At 36.3% G+C, this 17,664-nt stretch overlaps 3 protein-coding genes across 5 annotated transcripts; 1 reads left to right on the top strand and 2 right to left on the bottom strand.

The window, feature by feature from the left end:
• Positions 1-1,621: 1,621 nt before the first annotated feature.
• Positions 1,622-5,027, bottom strand: LOC126583866 (membrane-associated progesterone-binding protein 4). The gene is made up of 8 exons (XM_050248396.1): positions 4,815-5,027; positions 4,479-4,555; positions 4,161-4,232; positions 3,853-3,890; positions 3,610-3,653; positions 2,949-2,995; positions 2,212-2,386; positions 1,622-2,076 (listed from the first exon to the last, which is right to left on the bottom strand). Exons 1-8 carry the CDS (start codon positions 4,914-4,916, stop codon positions 1,909-1,911), a joined length of 723 nt encoding a protein of 240 aa, XP_050104353.1. The 5' UTR covers positions 4,917-5,027; the 3' UTR covers positions 1,622-1,908.
• A 795-nt stretch (positions 5,028-5,822) lies between these two features.
• On the top strand, positions 5,823-10,474 carry LOC126582423 (uncharacterized). Its single transcript, XM_050246574.1, has 12 exons — positions 5,823-6,105; positions 6,257-6,392; positions 6,486-6,568; positions 6,706-6,781; positions 6,900-6,967; positions 7,476-7,557; positions 7,646-7,770; positions 7,864-7,947; positions 8,389-8,535; positions 9,482-9,590; positions 9,677-9,796; positions 10,036-10,474. Exons 2-12 carry the CDS (start codon positions 6,305-6,307, stop codon positions 10,110-10,112), a joined length of 1,059 nt encoding a protein of 352 aa, XP_050102531.1. The 5' UTR covers positions 5,823-6,105; positions 6,257-6,304; the 3' UTR covers positions 10,113-10,474.
• Positions 10,475-11,017: 543 nt separating this feature from the next.
• Positions 11,018-16,934, bottom strand: LOC126582421 (uncharacterized). Of its 3 annotated transcripts, XM_050246573.1 has the most exons (10): positions 16,850-16,934; positions 16,540-16,683; positions 15,624-16,088; positions 15,368-15,539; positions 14,511-14,808; positions 13,796-13,868; positions 13,423-13,513; positions 12,208-12,287; positions 11,656-12,089; positions 11,018-11,487 (listed from the first exon to the last, which is right to left on the bottom strand). In XM_050246573.1, exons 2-9 carry the CDS (start codon positions 16,612-16,614, stop codon positions 11,691-11,693), a joined length of 1,653 nt encoding a protein of 550 aa, XP_050102530.1. In that variant the 5' UTR covers positions 16,615-16,683; positions 16,850-16,934; the 3' UTR covers positions 11,018-11,487; positions 11,656-11,690. The 3 variants fall into 3 exon arrangements, 2 of the variants coding, with proteins under 2 accessions (XP_050102530.1, XP_050102529.1); XR_007609520.1 differs by having other exon boundaries at positions 11,656-12,064; positions 16,540-16,901; XM_050246572.1 differs by having other exon boundaries at positions 11,018-11,510; positions 16,540-16,901.
• Between the last annotated feature and the right edge of the window lie 730 nt (positions 16,935-17,664).

Raw genomic sequence — 17,664 nt, 5'->3', positions numbered from 1 at the left:
TCTTCTTTTTTTTATTAAAGGCATAGAGCTGTCGATTTCTCTTGCACTTTAATTTTAGCCCACTATTTTTTTTGAATTTTTTTAATTAGCCAAGTTTTACTTTAAATTTTAATTTTAGCTTATTATTCTTTGAATTTTTATAAATAACCGATTTCTCTCTAATGCTAGATCTTAAAAAAATTCATCTAATTTTTCATCTATTGATCATGCATGCAACATATGACAACTGTATGGGACAAAAAAAGGGAAAATTTGATGGGTGAAAATTTTTTAAATCTAACAATAGGGGGAAATTGACTATTTATAAAATTTTAGGAGGAATAATAAGCTAAAGTTAAAGTTCAGTGAGAAAATGGACTAATTACAAAAGTTCAAGGAGGTAGTCGGCTAAAATTACAATTCAGAATGAAAATTGGCAACTCTATACAAGTTCAGAGAAAAAACCAACAACTAGCTCTTTGTTAAATAACTTTTTATTAAATGAAAACCTTACCTGATAAATTATTAATGATATAAAGTTAAATTTCATTAATTTGCTTGAAAAATGTTTTAAACAAGGGTAGTTTAGTAATTAAGTTACTTTTAATTCCGATTTAGGTAAATTAGTAAATAACTTATATGGAACCAATCTCATTCTTACTCCCATTCTTTTTTATTTCTTTTCAGTCTAATTCGTCCTTTATTTTTTTCATTCTGATTACGGATTAGTAAATAAATATATTGAAAGAAGAAAGAAAAATGACGAAGAATAAGGAGCATGAGAGTTGGGAAAATGACATGTAAAATGACGAGTCCTTGGGGTTGGGAATTGGGCTTTGGTATTGACACAAACAATATTCTTTACCAATCAGAGATTTTCCATGAATCTGGAACACAAGACGATATATTTAGTGGTATTATTTTTTGACTTAGTACTAACTCATGTTTCAAGTGTTACTTAGAGTATTTTCAAAGAAGATGTCATAAAATAAATGTCAATTGTTAATTTGATGGCTGATGTGGTAATGTTAGATTTTTTTTTTTTCCAAACGATATATTTTTTTTTGTTATAAATGACATTTGTAGGATCTATTTTAAAAAGAAATCAATTAAAATAAGTTTTCAAGAACTATAATTGGTGTATTAATGGAACCTATATAATAAAATAATTAAAAATTATTTGACATCACATTTTCTCATATGTCAAATTTGATATATGAAAACTCATATATCAATCCACATAGGAGCTTCTTCAAATTTGATTACATGACATTCCACTTAGGATTTGACATCTCCTTTGGAGGTGGTCTTAGTACTACGGTCTAGTAGTATTCCTATTTACTTGTAAGTGAAAAATCTTAGGTTCGATTCTCATCAAAGACGAATTTGAACTACATTATTGCTAGCACATTGTGAGGCTCAACTCACTTCTCCACCTCCTTAGTGGAGATAATATCGTTTGTTAAGATAATATTGAACACTGAAAGTAGTTTTCAATAAGCTTGAAAACAAAAGCTAAAAACTAAATGGTTAACCCTGCTAAAATCGTACGACCAAAACTAGTTCGAGTAAAAACCCGGTTGCCGCCCCTCCAGTATTTGTTAACCCTCCAATATTATCATCAATTTACCACACAGAGCTATGCAAACAAACATGACCCCATCGAGCCTCAGAAATGTTTGTTGATTGATTGATTATCTTGCGGCAAGAAAACATAATTCACAACATAAATTAAAAGAAAACATACAAATACACATGTCTATGTTCATGTTGTAAAATCCATGTAATGCAAGGTGGAAAATTGCAGACCTAACACATCAACAATGCTTCTGTTACTCCGCCCTCGTTCATCCTCTTCAACAACCATGTGAGGCGGCATCAGCTGTAGAACGATATACTCTAATGTGGAAGTTCCAGAACGGATCTCATTTATACTCCGCAGGTCTTGGCAAGATAATCACATCCTTCGTAGATCTTTAACCCCGGTCGGTCCAGTTGATCTTCATTAAAGCATGCGCATCGTGTGCTCATTTTCCCAGTCAAAGCCATTTGTAGCGGTCTCTGAACTAACCTTGGGACACCCTCATCGCACCAAACCTAATAAAACAGGTAGAAATCTAAGATGTAGCGCAGTATTGAAACACATAACAAAAGTTACATAATAAGAACTGAAAGAGAGCACAAGTAGTGTTTGGTTCTCGATCTATGTTTCCAATTCAGGGCGATACGTACCTCTCCACCCTCATCCTGACTCCACCTTGAGTTGCAACCAGGTTGCTTCGCTTCTTCATTCTCCTGTTTCTCCAAAAGCTGAGCACCTCTCGCAGCCTTTGCTTCCACTCCCTTCAAATATTTTGTAGGATTTCCTTGAGAATCATAGTAAAGACCTACTAGCTTCCCTACAAATCTGACAATTCAAAGCCATGAAAGATCAGTTACAAAATATCATTATCCTTTTGATCTAATACCAATATAATGAAAAGCAAAAACAAATCTAGTTCAAATATATTTGACATGACAACTTCGCTGAAACAAAATGGTGAACGAAAGAACAAGAGTATCAAGATTGACACAGGACAAGGCACCTGGGTCTTTCTTGTGAACCGTGAACGGCTATACATTTACAATACAAGATAAATGATTCAAAGGAAAAAGCAATATGAAATTCGGAAAGACACAAATATCTCTTATTACCAAAACAATCACGGGCATATAAACGCGGATATGATGATGACATTGCATCATTATAGGGTTGCCCACCTCAAAGAAAGTTTGAGGGATTTGTGGTAAACTTTTCGATTTTATTTAATCAAAATTTTGGTAGTAGATGTAAACTATTAAACTCCAAAGATGTTTCCAACTGTTTAAAAAGTAGTAAATCGATTGGCGAATAGAACTGTGTTTCCAGTATCTTCAAACTTCTGACATCATCAAAATACAAAGATAGCAGACACATGTTTGTAACTCACGTGTAACTTTTAAAGTAGAAATCCCTCCATTCAACGACACTCTTCACCTGAAAAATACGAAAGAACAAAACCAAAACCAAAACAATCAAACTTGTAGCAACTAATGAAACTTAGCATATCACATTCCCAGATATGCAGCCAAACCAAGTAGTACGAGATTGAATATTACGTATTAGTCCATTAATATTGTTATTCTGTTTAAAAGTGAAAAAATAAAAAAGGGCCGATAGTGCAAAACTTCATCAAGAAAAGTCACAAAAAATGCCATGTTGAAGGTGGATATGTCAGAAAATGGAAAAGACATAAATACACTATAACAAAGCATGACACGACAAGATAGGTTCGATTCAATCCATACAGTAATGATTTCACGTTAGACGTAATGACTCTACAGACTACACGTCAGTTGGGCTGGAATTTGGCATTAGAGAATCGTCAAGTGTGGGTGAACGTTACTAACTCCATAGATCGTTGTATGAGAATTCATAGGGTGAATTGGGCATGCCATCACCACGTTGGTTTCTACTGTGTAACCGGTGATTTCAATATGTAGTGATTTTTGATAGACACTGTCCTAAGTTTTAGCAGTTTTTCTTCCTTTATAACCTAGCATGGTTCCGAAAACACCAGGATAGAAAGAGAAGAAAAAAGGACGAGTTACCTGTGTACTTGATAAACCACGTAACGAGTCTGTGAGCCCATCTCCTGCAATATATAAAAATGCCAAATACTATATTACTACTATAACATTAACACTTAATAGCGTCAAGAGTTACTTTCCATCAAATCCCCAAAAATGAGCTTATAATCAATGCAAAGGCCAGCCCATAAACCATCAAACCTCGAACTTGCATAAAATCATCACCAACTAGAAGCGACAAAAAGAAGCCAAACCTTTGTTTACCTGTAAAGTTTCCCGAAACAAATGCTCGTGAAGCATCTCTTGATTGATTGCAGGGTTGCACGCAAAAGAAAACAGCTGTTAATATATAAGTCTATACAGAATCACTGATACAAAGCATAAAAGGATATAAAAGAATTGTTACGTTTCACAAGTTATGAACCATAACAACGAAATTGATGTAAAAGATAACAATTTTGGACTAGCACAACTAATCCGAACCTTTGTTTTGGGGAAAAATCGAGAAAACATCAATACTGAGGACAAAATTTAAGTATGCAAGTTCAAAAGGATTACATAAGAGAACAAACCTTCCAGAAAAATGATTGTACCCCCCACCCTCACCGTAATGAGATTTTCCCTTCGTCACATCGAAAACCGATCTGATCACAAAATATTGATCAGTTTATAGGAATCAGTAAGTGCATACTCACGAGGCATTTTTAGGAACCATATAAAATGCTCTACTTGATTGCCGAAATTCAATACGGCATGAGACTTCAATCTCTTAGTTCTAAATAATTAACCAAGCTAGCATAATGCACACATTTGGGTGCTTGAATTGCATTAGGGCTGCTGCATTATGTGCAAATGCATACATCTAAACAGAGAGAAAACGAAAAGTGTACCCGAGAATTCCTAGGAAAATTGGTAAACTCACATCAGTCCCGTTGTACAAAGCCAGTTCTTCAACAGTGAACAATCTCTATAAAATCACAACAACAACATAAAGTCACATACTTTTGCACTGTAATTTCAAACATTCAAAATCCAACCCAACCAAACAAATCAAAAACCCATCTCGGAAATTAAATTCACAGACAAATTCTCCAAAGAAAACCCAAGAAAAATCGAATCTTGGAGTTTCTTCAGCTCCCCAAACCATGAAAAATTTTCAGCTGGGGAGTTCGGTTTTCTGTGAGGAAAAAGAGAAACAAAAGAATGAGCTTTTGGGGATCTCTGACCTGTTGGGAGAAGGGCTTGTAATAGAAGGCGAAGAGAGCTATGAGGGGGACGAGTACTGCAATTCCTACAAACGGGGAAGTTGCTAAGAGCTTAGGCGCCATCCGACCTACTGAGACTCAACTCAACGATATTCAACTGGAACCCAACCACATATGTACGTTCGCCGTGTTTTTAATGTTGTAACTAGGGTCGTGGAGAACTTTAGATGGAACTAGGGAAGTTTCATACCATCTGCACGTGACATTATATTTTCTAGGAGTGTGATATTCCACATCATTTTTTGATTCTCATATATTCTTTTAATTTTCAATCGTCGAATCGAATGAATTAAAAAAAATTAAAAAATAAAAATTAATAAGAGATGTGAGAAGTAAAATGAGGTGTGTAGGTAGCACACCCCATTAACAAAAAGCTTATTTTTAGCTACGTTTATTGAAACTCCATTTTAATTTCATTTTGCTCCCTATAAATTAAAAGTCATAATTTTACTCATTGACAAAATTCATTTATTTGACTTGTAGACAACATACACACACACACAAATATACATATATAGACCCAACATCCAAAAAAACTATATCATATGTGCAATAAATTTGATTAGTATGGCTCACCAAAATCAAACCCACATAAAAAAACTAATAGATCTAGGCAATGTGGAGCGAATTGTGAGTTTTATAAAAACAACTTTCAAATTTCAAGGGGTAAACTAGGATCAAAATCGCGTTTTAAGGACGAAGTATAACGAATTTTGAGTTTCAATTAATAAAGTAAAAACTTTTGAGTTATATAAAGCAATTGACTACTTTAGTCTCATATAGGTTATCGCACACAAACACTGATATTTTAGTTGGTTCTCCTTTAAATTATAACGTTCCAATTTATTAATCAATTTTCGATCCATTTAAATACTTGTCGCACAATTTTAATCCCTGAAACACTCCCAGAAAAAGTTCTTAAATAGTGGACCAAAATAAAAAAAATAAAAAAAATAAAAAACTATCAATTTGGTCCATAATCAACAACCACCATCAAGAAAATTGATCACCTTGGAGTTTTGGATCATCTATGCCGAGATAAATGACCCCTTGAACGATTGAATCTTGAAGAAAGCAAAATACCAAAAGAGGAGGCGCGGGCTCAGGACAAGACCAATTTAGACGCGCGCGCACCATAACCCAGCTCAGAACTATAAAGGCGGCGGAGTCCAACAGCTCCGACTTGGGTCTGCGGTCTTCCGGAACGCGAAATTCTCTGGTTTTGGGCGATTTGTTCAAAGAAAATCTACTGGTCCGCCTCCCTCCCTCTTCAATTCCAATTCAATCTTTCTCTCTCTCTCTCTCTCTAAAAGCACCATGATTTTGATTTGATCGGAATGATTGAATCCGAGGAGTTTTACTTTTTGATGCTTCAAAAGTTGAAATTTTTGAAAATGGTGCAGGATTTGAGTAAATTTATCGTTGTTATTGGTGAAAATCGCGGTAAAAAAATGAGGGTTAGACAAGCGTTAAAGAGCCTGGATGCGTTTCCTCGGGCGGAGGAGCACTTGCTGCAGAAAACGCAATCCGGGGCACTTGGTAATTTTTGAGATTTTTTGCTTTGGTTTTGTATTATTTGAGTTGGGTTTTTTGTGAATTGCGGAAATTTATTGGCTTTTCTTGAATTTGTAGTTTCTGTTGTTGGGCTGCTTATAATGGCGACATTGTTTGTGCACGAGCTCAGATATTATCTCACCACATACACCGTCCACCAGGTTTGAATTTCGAATGCGTTGCTTTTCGTTTTCCGGAGATTTTGTTAAGTCGAATAAGTGGATAATTGATTGAAAGAAATGCATAGATGCTACGAGATTGTAAGTTGTCTAATTGAAAAGGGTTGTGTTTTTGGCAGATGTCCGTAGACTTAAAGCGCGGAGAGACTCTTCCAATTCATATAAATATGACATTTCCAGCTTTACCTTGTGATGGTGAGAATGTTCTTTCTCTTGCTATTTAAGTGAAGGGCGGTTTCTTTGTAGGGTTTTCTGTTCATCATTTGGTAGCTTTGTGTGATGATAAGCTTCGGTTTTCTATGTTTGATTGCAGTCTTGAGTGTTGATGCAATCGATATGTCAGGCAAGCATGAAGTAGATCTTGACACAAACATATGGAAAGTAAGAGATTTTATTGATTCTTATGTATTTCCTGTTATTGGGCTGCAATGTAATATGGTGTTTCATGTCAAACAGCAATGAACTGCATTTGTACAATGGTAGAAAAAATGTTCCATCTGTTTAAACTTTGATGATTGTATTACAAAGGTTTGGCGTCCAAGTTATATCTTCACGTTTGTCATACGCATGCAAACATAATTTGTTTAACCTGCACCACTTCATGTGGGATTCTTTGGATCTTCCTTTACTTAGTGCTTTGTCAAGCCTTTTTTTCCTGGTGTTTTTTTGCTGGGCCATCATAAGTTTTAGGCTTTTCAAAAAGTTGGTAGTGATGACTATTTTTGTTCTTTCCTTTGATCCACTGGCTTAAATTTTAGTTATAATCTCATTGCTGTTGACTATGCATGTATATAGTAAGATTTGGTTTTTATAATTGGCAACTGGTGATCTGTCTCTATTCTTCCCTTCTCTCATAGTTATTCTCCTAACCGGTTTAGAGTGGCTGCAGCTTCGCCTGAACAGTCATGGCCACATCATTGGCACTGAATATTTGTCTGACCTTGTTGAAAAGGAGCATTCTCACAAGCATGGTAATGTCTATGTTGTATTATCGCATTTTGTTTTGGTTGTATCTCTTGCTGTTTGGATTTTCTTTTTCTGATAAAGAACCTTGACCAGATGATGGCAAAGATAATCACGATGATAAGGACCAGGAAATTCATTCACAAGGAGCTTTTGATCAAGCTGCAGAAGATCTCATTAAGAGGGTAAAGCATGCAATAGAAAATGGAGAAGGATGCCGGGTACATCATTACAGAGATCTCTACTTTTTATACTATGGGACTGCACTTGCTCCTTCAGAAATTTCATATATCTGATATAATTTTTTGCTGCAGGTTTTTGGTGTTTTAGATGTCCAAAGGGTTGCTGGAAACTTTCATATATCAGTTCATGGGTTAAACATTTTCGTTGCACAAATGGTTAGTTTGCCTTAAAATGCTTGTTGCTTCCTCCGTCCAATTTCTGTCTTTTTTGTGGTGAATGAGTTTCATGTGATCTAGAACATGCATAGTGCAGTGCCTGATGTAAAATACTTATGGTGGATCTAAATTATGGGTCCCTGAATGAAAATTTTGATAAATTTGGGTTTTGGCAATTGGAACTGCTGAATCATATGATTGGTGCATTTTGACTTGATATTTAAATCTATTTTCAACCTTTTTGGGTGTGGAAATGATATGGGGATTGAAGGCGCTTGAGTAAAGTAATCCCTGTCTTGCTTGTCATATCAAAAGGGATTCTTTGTGTATCAGTCTTGTGTCAACTAACTTTTTTTCACTATAGCATATTTGTAAAGCTTGCTGGCTCTAGTTAATTACAGCTCCCAACTTATTTTTCTATGTCTTACTGTTTCTGTGCAGATTTTTGGAGGATCTAAAAATGTAAATGTAAGCCACATCGTTCATGACATGTCGTTTGGCCCAAAATATCCAGGAATTCACAATCCACTCGATGGGACAGACCGTATTTTGCATGACACAAGTGGCACATTCAAATATTATATAAAGGTTTGAATATGTGAACTTCCTTTGTATACAGCTCTTTGGTAGATTTAAATCTCAGGTATCTGCAATACACACTGGCGTGTTTCATGGATATGTCTCTGCACGAATGCTTGCTTGCGTTTAAGCCTTTAAATGAACTTTAGATTTTCATTTTTTTTACCTTCTGTTACTTGTGCAAGGTCGAGTAGTTGCCCCACATTTTAACTCAGCTAGGAGAAATTCAAAGCAAGAAAGTTTCCCTGCTAGGAAGAGACTTGCATCCAAAAAACGCTCTCCTAGCCAAGGAACTTGTCTCTCTAATAAAGAATTATACCGTTTCTTTCATCAAGTGGTCTGCAATACTTTGTCTTTGTTCATAAATGGAAACATGAATTTATTTTATCAAAATAAATATACCTAAAGTCTATTAGAAAGTTATACACTTCCCTGGGCCGTATGCTGCCAGTTCTTCTGCCTCAACATCTTGAACTTAGAGGCATGGCATGCGTACCGTTTACCCTTAGAATAAAAAATGTCAACCAACCACGTGTGGTGACATCATTATCATCAAATATTAGTTACTTTGTTTGGATTTTGATATTGTTCTTTCCTTGTCAAAGTATAATTGAGTTTTGCTTCATTGGTCAGTTGGCATTTTGATATCAGTTCAGCGCAATGAGTTTTGAACATGAAGAGGACCATTTTAGGAATATTAAGTATCTGTCTCGAAACTATTGTTTTCAAATACAAATGAACTGATGCAATTGCTAGGAACAGAAAAACTAAAGGATTTGTTTCAGGTTCTACGTTTATGTTCACAACATGACCAATTAGATAATTTGCATGGGACATCAGCAGGCCTAACTTTGTTGTTAGATATACTCTTTTACATACATTCTAATAGAGGGCTTTCATGGACAACTTAGAAACTCAATCGATTCTGAGAATGTATCTTTTTGTTGCGGTGCAGATTGTTCCAACTGAATATAGGTATATCTCAAAAGAAGTTTTGCCAACCAATCAGTTCTCCGTCACTGAATATTTTTCTCCTATGAAACAGTTTGATCGGTCATGGCCAGGTTGGTTTATGAGAAATTTGTCTGTCCCTTTTATTGGGTTCTTGGTGTTAATTATCGGCCCTGTTTGTTTGGTTGTTTGTATCCAGCTGTGTACTTCTTGTATGATCTCTCACCAATTACTGTAACTATCAAAGAAGAACGCCGCAGTTTTCTCCATTTCATCACTCGGCTTTGTGCTGTATTGGGTGGTACCTTTGCTTTGACAGGTTTGTGTTTTTCTTCTCATTCTGTATGATTTCTTTTAAGTCAGCACAATCAAAGTATATTGTGGATTTGGAACTCCCGTTTCCGCTTATTGAAGTTCCAACTAGTTGATGTGCTTTCTATTAGAGTCTAGGCCATCAAAGTTTCCAATCTAACCATATTTTTGTTACAGATGGGAGGGTCACTTTTTCATCAATTTTCCCTTTCATTGTATCTCTTATTATTCCTTTTCTTGCTTCAGGAATGCTAGATCGATGGATGTACAGGTTTGTTGAAGCATTGACGGCCAAACCAAAAGCTAGAAGTGTACTCCGATAGACATTGGGTGTCTGCTAATACGGTTTACTCAAGCATATCTCCGGATGGACTCTTGACGCTAGCAAGGTCATAACGTTTCCCAGTTAGCAAACCGACCTTGGATGTAAAACGTGGAGGCGAGAGCTGAAATGTGCACTACCGCTCATTTAACTCACTTGTTTGCTCCCCCTTTTATACATGCTTTTGTTATCGTTTTCGATCTGCTGGGGGAAACTCAAGGTTGTTGTAGCATAATCGGTGTACGCAGGATTCTTTACAGATTCCTTCATTTTACTTGGTTTTGATTTAGGCACTGTTCAAATTTTGGTGAGATGTTATGAGCAGTTTTAAGCTCTTGCTATGAATTTTCTCTTAAATTTTTATCTCCAATTGAATTGTGCTAACTATTGAGAGCAGTGATGTGAGATGAGTTATCGTCGTTACCAAAGACGGTACTGATGACCGTGAAACTCGGTTACTCGTTTGGAAGAATGTTCAAACTGAGAGGTCAATCTCATGTGCAATTCCCTCCAAAACCTGAGCCAACCCGCATAGTGCCCTGGCCAATTCACTTAAGGTATCGTTTGGTATGCAGACGGGACGAAACAGAGAAGGAGCAAAGATGTCCTCAGATGGAAACAAGGAGGAAGAAGGAGACGGAGAGGTTATAATTTTGCGTTCCACGGATGTGAAACGAGTCGTTTCAGGGGGTGAGACGGAACGAAAATTCATCCAAAATTCATCCCGTGGAACAACGCGTTCCACCCGTTTTAAGCGCACCAAACGTGAGACGGAACGTCTCGTCCCACTCCGTTCCATCCCGTCCCACGTACCAAATGGTACCTTATGTCAACTTTTGTAACAAGCGCCGTTGTCCTCAGCAGTACACACTAAAAACTTAGAGGCCAACTTGGCACGAAAAATAGTTTGGAGGACTAAAGGGAAACAACCCGAAAGTGCACCACTAGAACGCGCGAGGCACGGCCTCTGCAAAATTCTTACAAGAAAGCTTCCGTCCCTTAAGGCTAAAGGGTTAGAGACAAGATGAGAAGAAGAACCTTGTAAAGTACAAGAAATACACGAACACTATCAAATAATCAGAAGAAAAAAAAAAACTGAGAAAAACTACAGCTCAGTACAAAAATTGAAATTCTGAAATTGCTCGTTGTAACTGTCAAGACTAAACGGCCAATCAAGGGGGGTATTTCACTTGGCAGGGAGTACCTCATCATGCCTGAGACGTTTTCGCTTACAATAATGTCCGTAAATGAGTCGAGCACATGGCTGGTGAATACAACATACCATCCGGTCAGCCTTGGCTAAGAATCTGAGGTAGAAAACGCCCCTTGTCAGGTTACTCTTGCGTATCTGATTCCTGATCGTGTAACCTTTAAAGCTGCACGGAGTTAAAATGAGCTCCTGTATTAAATAAGAAGTAGGTACAGATTTTACATGGCTGGAGAGGAAAACAGAAAGTCGCCTGCCCCGTATTTAGAAAATGATTACATGCTAATATGCATGGGAAAAAATTGAAAGATCTTCAGTATACAGAGCTCGAATTTACCTATCAAAGAAACCAAATTGCTCAATCTTTATGGACTATGTGCCCTGTCTAACTTCTAGTGGCCTAGAACCATCAGCATTTGGATCTCCATCCAACCGTTGGTGCTGGTGCTCCTGTTGGTGTCGATGATGCTCTTCTTCTTGCTGCTGAAGCTGTCGCTGTACTTGCTGGTACTGATTATATGAATCTTCCATCAACTGTTGCCGTCGTTGTTGCTGGGATTGGTGTTGATATTGCTCTTCTTGCTGTTGCCGGTGCTGCTGCAGTTGTAGTTCATGCAGATGCAGTGCACTGCTAGCATGTTGATAGGATGATTGCAGTTGTCTGCTGATTTTCCATCTACGATACTCAACCAGAAGGGAATTCGTGCTGATTGCAATCCCGAAGCCAGTGAATGAGGAAAGGAGGACTGAGAGAATTGGATTTACATTAAGCTGCACGGTCAGTGAACATGAGAAGCTGCAGCAGAGACCAATAGAATACAAAGAAAAAGGAAAAGAAAGGAACACAGGCAGGATGTGTAAATTCATGAAAGAAATCTGTTCTGCTTACTACAGTATAAAATATGTGAGCAAACAGGATCACAATGGCAAACTGGAAGGAGGCATAAGCCCATAAGTAGCTCCTGCTCACTGCCACCACCATGCATAATCAGGTAGTGTATTCAAGCAAGTATAATTCATGAAAAATAGAATGCTCCACTTATTCGTAGCAAAAATAGAGATGGAGGGGGCGGGGGGCAGAAAGAGAATAGAAAACATCATGAGTTGCTCAGAAAAAGACCACTCTGGGTGTTTCATCGAAAAAAGTTAACTCTTTTTTAAAATTGATTTCCTTAGGACAATATCTCTCTCACATCTTAAAATTCCGTACTTCTATTCGTTGAATTGTACAAAATTAACTCCTAGGGTTAACTCCTAGGGTACTTTTTATCCAGCGTACTTTTATGTTTCTAAGATTTGATGTTCCTTTTTGTCCCCTCTAACTTTCTAGAATTGTACCTGATGAACTAAGGGGGGTGTATTCAATTGAGAATGTGAGAGATTTTAATGGATTTATAAATCCATGGATTTTTATGGAGTTTAATTGATTTGTAGAGATTCCAAATAAAATTTTGATTCAATTCCCTTGAAATCTCATGGGAAGAGGTGAGATTTGTAGATGCTTAAAATACACTACGAAATCTCTCAAATTCCCTCTAATTCCTCAACTTTCTCAAATTCTTTAAAATCAATTTCTAATTGAATACACCTGGAATGTTATAAACTTCTTTAAAATTCTAATTGAATACACCCAGATTTCTAAGGATTTTAATAAACTATCTTAAAATTCTAATTGAATACAACTAAAATTTCAGAGAATCACTTGAAATCCTAATTGAATACCCCTAGATTCATTAAAAGAATTAAAATCCCTTAAAATCCCAATTGAATACACCCCCTTAAATCTCGCCTCTACTTAAGAGAGAAAAGAACAATGCAGATTATTAGAATCTCGCCTCTCGAGTTGGCAAAGAGATGGCCCCAACTGCATTCTTAAAAGGGTGCAAAAAAATATTTCCTAATTGAAGTTTGATATGACAAAGCTTCCATTTCTTACCAAAGAGAAACAAGAAAAACGGGTGAACAGATTAAAATTAATATCTTCATAGATGTATTGGGAAAAATAATTAAGCTGTATAGAATTGTATTTTATTAAGTGAGGATTTATATAAAGAAAGGACATAAAATAAAAACAAGTTGATAGTAAAAGGAAGAAGAAACTCACCCATTGTGGAAGCAATCATAGATGAAAGGAGACCTAAAACACAAGAGAAGGGTAAGGAAACGGCAAGAGCACGAGGGCCCAAGTCAGATACCTGTTCAGAATGAAAAAGGAAACTTCACGCACATAATGATTCTAATGCAAAACAAGAACAAAATGTTCATACAAATGTTTCAATAACAAGCATAGATGTATAGACTGCAAGTTGTAAATTCTTCAGGATCATATCACAGAAAATATGAAGTATGACTGAACAATTGCTGTGACTTATGAAATCTAGAATTTTCTCTTTGCCAGCAAGAATGAGCTTGCTACCAAAACCATGATTCCATATAATGAAGAGCTTGAGTTTATTGTAAATAAGCACAAAACAAACCAGAAGTTGCTCCAGAAAGCAGAAATACGCAAGCATGCTGACCAGGACAAGAACTGGTATGTCCTGCCAGACCCTGTAAAGCATGCAACAAGGCAAAATCAAACTCACATGGTAATATCTCAAGTCTCGACTGAGGGCATGATACCAAACATTTTAAGAAAATGTGCTGAGTGACAAGTTGATGGAAACAAATGTTTATCATGTTTTTTTCTATGTGTTTAATGGAGCAGTAGAAGACGTGTAAGCATGCACCTCCCCCATCTCCAGAAATATCCAGGTTATTAGAAGTGTAAATATATAAAGTGAAAATTAAAAAATAAGCAAAATTAGCAACCAGACATGCACAGATAGATGTTAAATGGGGCATTAACGGAGTGTAGTTTAGTTTTCCATCAAGTATCCAGAATTACTAACATATCAATGTGATGATTTCTGTGAAGATTTCATAGATACAACAGCATAAAATTGTTTCTTCATTCTATATTGCGAGTGTTTCTCATTATCTCATGTAATACTTGTCTTCTCTCTTCATTTTTACTTGGGAGGGAGGGGGTTGTGTGGTACTTTTTCTTTTGGTAGGAAACATTATTTGGTGAATATACTACAGTCATTTCATCTAAAATTGAAAACATGGAGCCTCGGGGCATTTTATAATGAGTCATAATTACGATGTCATGCTGGGATCATTATCATCATTGTAATAATTGGGACTTGCCTGTAATGATGGACTTCCCTCTGCTCCATTATTGTTGGTGGTCGTCTAATAACAGTTTGAGGATTGTGTATTTTGAGCAGTGTTACAGGTAAGTTTCGGACATCCTGCTTGCAGACGTCACAGGTTTTGTTCCCTTTAATGCTAAACCACTTTACTGCACAATCTTTGTGAGCAAGTGCTAGCTCTCCTTTGCAGCTGCACTCCATTTTAAGAGAATCACCACCTTCTGCGAGCTCAACCAAACAAATCCTGCAAACTGCTTCTTCTTCAGGAATATCTTCACCCGAATCTTCAGTGGCTGAAATTGGCAAGTTATCATTCTCATTAGTTACTGATACATATGTCAGATAATACAATAAAAATTAAGGAGCACTCATAGCGAGAAAAATAAATTAATAAATTTGTCAGCATTTGATAAAAGTTAATGGCTCAATACTTCAACCAAGAAAGTATGAAAACCTTGGCTTTCAATTTTATTTTATTTTAAAGCTACGAATGACGTTTCCAGTTGCAAGTGAATGACCATAAATCAACAGATGAATAAAAAGATATGAAATCAAATCTATCTGCAACCAACGTAGCACTACTAAAAGTCAATAGGAGTATTATATGTACTATAATTCCGCAGTTACTTGTTGGAGAGGTTTGTGAATATTCTTGTACTCTTACTAGCCAAAATTTTTTATATGCAGTAACCGTGCCTGTAGGAGAGGTTTGTGAATATGCTCATTCTTCCTTCCAGCATGATTAGTGCATATAATACTCCTACAAAAGGGCTTCACCATATCTGCTCACTCTCCTACGAGGCTATGAGCCAAGTTTTTCACATTCTATTCAGGACAGGAGGTAGCATTTACCCATTTCCAGTGCTGGGTCAGCATTTGGTGAGGTACCCTCAACTGCTGAAGGACGTGGAGTTGCTGAAATTACACGGATCATGCATCCAGAATCCATCCGCCTTAAACTTCTGGTCGCAATATTTACTGGAACTGAGAAAGAGCGGGACATATGATGCTTAACTTCAATTCTCTGAAACAAAATTCATTTTTAGTGTGACACGAGAATTTCTAAACTGGCACTGGTACATGAAAATGATAAATTAGAATTACTTACAGAATCAGAATGACTCTCCACTTGTCTTCCCTGCCCAATCTCGGAACCCAGATTTGCACTTGGTGTAACTGGTAAAGAATGCGTCCCTTTTGTTGATGTAGAGAAGAAAAGCTTATTGAGCGAGAAAGACCGTGAAGTAGAAGGCTTTTCCAACGGACTATCTGAGGGCGATGTATTCGGCATAATGAGAATCGTCTTCTCGCCATCCAGGGGCAAGTTTTTCACCCGAAAACTTTTTTGAGGAAACAGATTTTTCACGGTTGATTTGATCTTAACTGAATGTGGCCAAGGCGGTAGTCCAACTCTACTAGAACTTGGACTTGCTGTGGAGGGAATATCAATTCTCGTACAAGCAGACAAACTGGTTTCCAATGTCCTTGCCGGTATTTGCAATGAGGAGAGGTTTGGCCGTCTAGACTGCTGCACCAAGGAGGTTTCTTCATTCTTTTCCTTTTGTTCATGAATCTGCAAAACAACAAACCCTTTTATCGGTACACTATTCAACAATGAGATCGAAAATCAGAAAATGTTATAGAGTCCAAGCATTTCAGCACAAGTAAATACAAGTCAAAGAATTACATGAACCTTATATCATCATCATGAACCGTAAAAAACCGACATGCGATATGCAAAAAACTCGAAAGCAATGTAATTTCTACAAATAACTCCAACTGATTTTCTCTAATTGGAGTCAAAGAAACTAAATTTAAGCATTAAAGAACCAAAAAATTCAGACTTTAAGATTAACCCTTTTAAAGTTTTCAGTTTCCAATTCAGAGTACCTAAACAAAAGCAAAATACTAACACTTTTTGATTGGTAACCGAGAAAATGCAGCAAACATTCAGAAAAACTAAATGTTTACTACTGAAATTACTAAAATGTAAAATCTGTGACCTGAAAATTGCAAAAACTCACCTGGTGCTGATCAGATGAGCTCTCCGGAGTTGATTCCTCTCCAAGCTGAAGCTCAGAAGCTGAATTCTCCGCCATAACCAGAAACTTTCCCAAAATTGCACCAAAAGAAGTCTAATTTTGAAAACTGAGACAGTCTGCTTTCAGCTGACATTCACCAAATTTGAGCATAAATTGAAAACCACAGAAAACAGTGGCAATGATGGACACAACACATTGTGGTCGGACAAAACATGAATGAATCAAAATTATCACATATTAAATCGGATTTAGGGATTTTTAAATCGTTTTTGTTTATACAAACCCAGCCAACCTGATTTGTGTGATTAGCTTTGCTTCTGCATTAGCAGATTGTGTTTTCTGACTTTACCTTTGCTTCGGCTTTACTTTACTACTTCATTTGTTTAGTTAATTAATTAAGCATGATTAGCTGCTTTAATTTATGAAGATTTTAACGAAAAGTTCTTCGTACTGTTTATTTTAACGAAAAATTATATTTTGATACTAAAAAGTCAATCATCGTACTATTTACTTTACTCTTTATTTTGAATTATCGTTAAAGCTCAAAGTTTTCTAATCATGTTTATTAATTTTCCTTTAATTTAACTTGTTATGATTCTTCAGAGTCTGTTTTTATATCAGAACACCATTTTAGAAGGTTAAAATTAACTTTTCATATGTTTATGAATATTTTGGGCTACCCTTATAACAGTAAGAAAGAAAAATGAGAGTAGACGAGAAGTTATTAGCACTTCCAAACACATCAAAATATATAACTAGATCAACTTTGACAATAACAATATAAATTTTAAATTACTCTAATTTATAATAAGAGTTTTAAATTTTACGTAAATAAAGACGACACACTATCATTACGAATTAACTAACCAGCATCTGACAGATTTTGCGCAAGAAGAGACGACACACTGTAATTGCCAATTAACTTAACCCACAATTGTCAAAAAGTAAATGTTAATTAGTTATTTTACCAAACAAATGCATCTAAGCTTGAATTTATTTGGTCGAAAGTATCTCATGCAAAATTGTTCGGCCCATAGAACGACAAAAGTAGGCCCAGCCCATATAGGTTGGGATACAAACCCGGCTCACGCAATCCGGCTCACGCCC

This window comes from Malus sylvestris, chromosome 9, assembly GCF_916048215.2.
Source record: "Malus sylvestris chromosome 9, drMalSylv7.2, whole genome shotgun sequence".
Classification (NCBI taxonomy): Eukaryota; Viridiplantae; Streptophyta; class Magnoliopsida; order Rosales; family Rosaceae; genus Malus; species Malus sylvestris.
The sequence above is the reverse complement of the archived record's forward strand: the minus strand, read 5'-3'. Positions and strand labels throughout refer to the sequence as shown.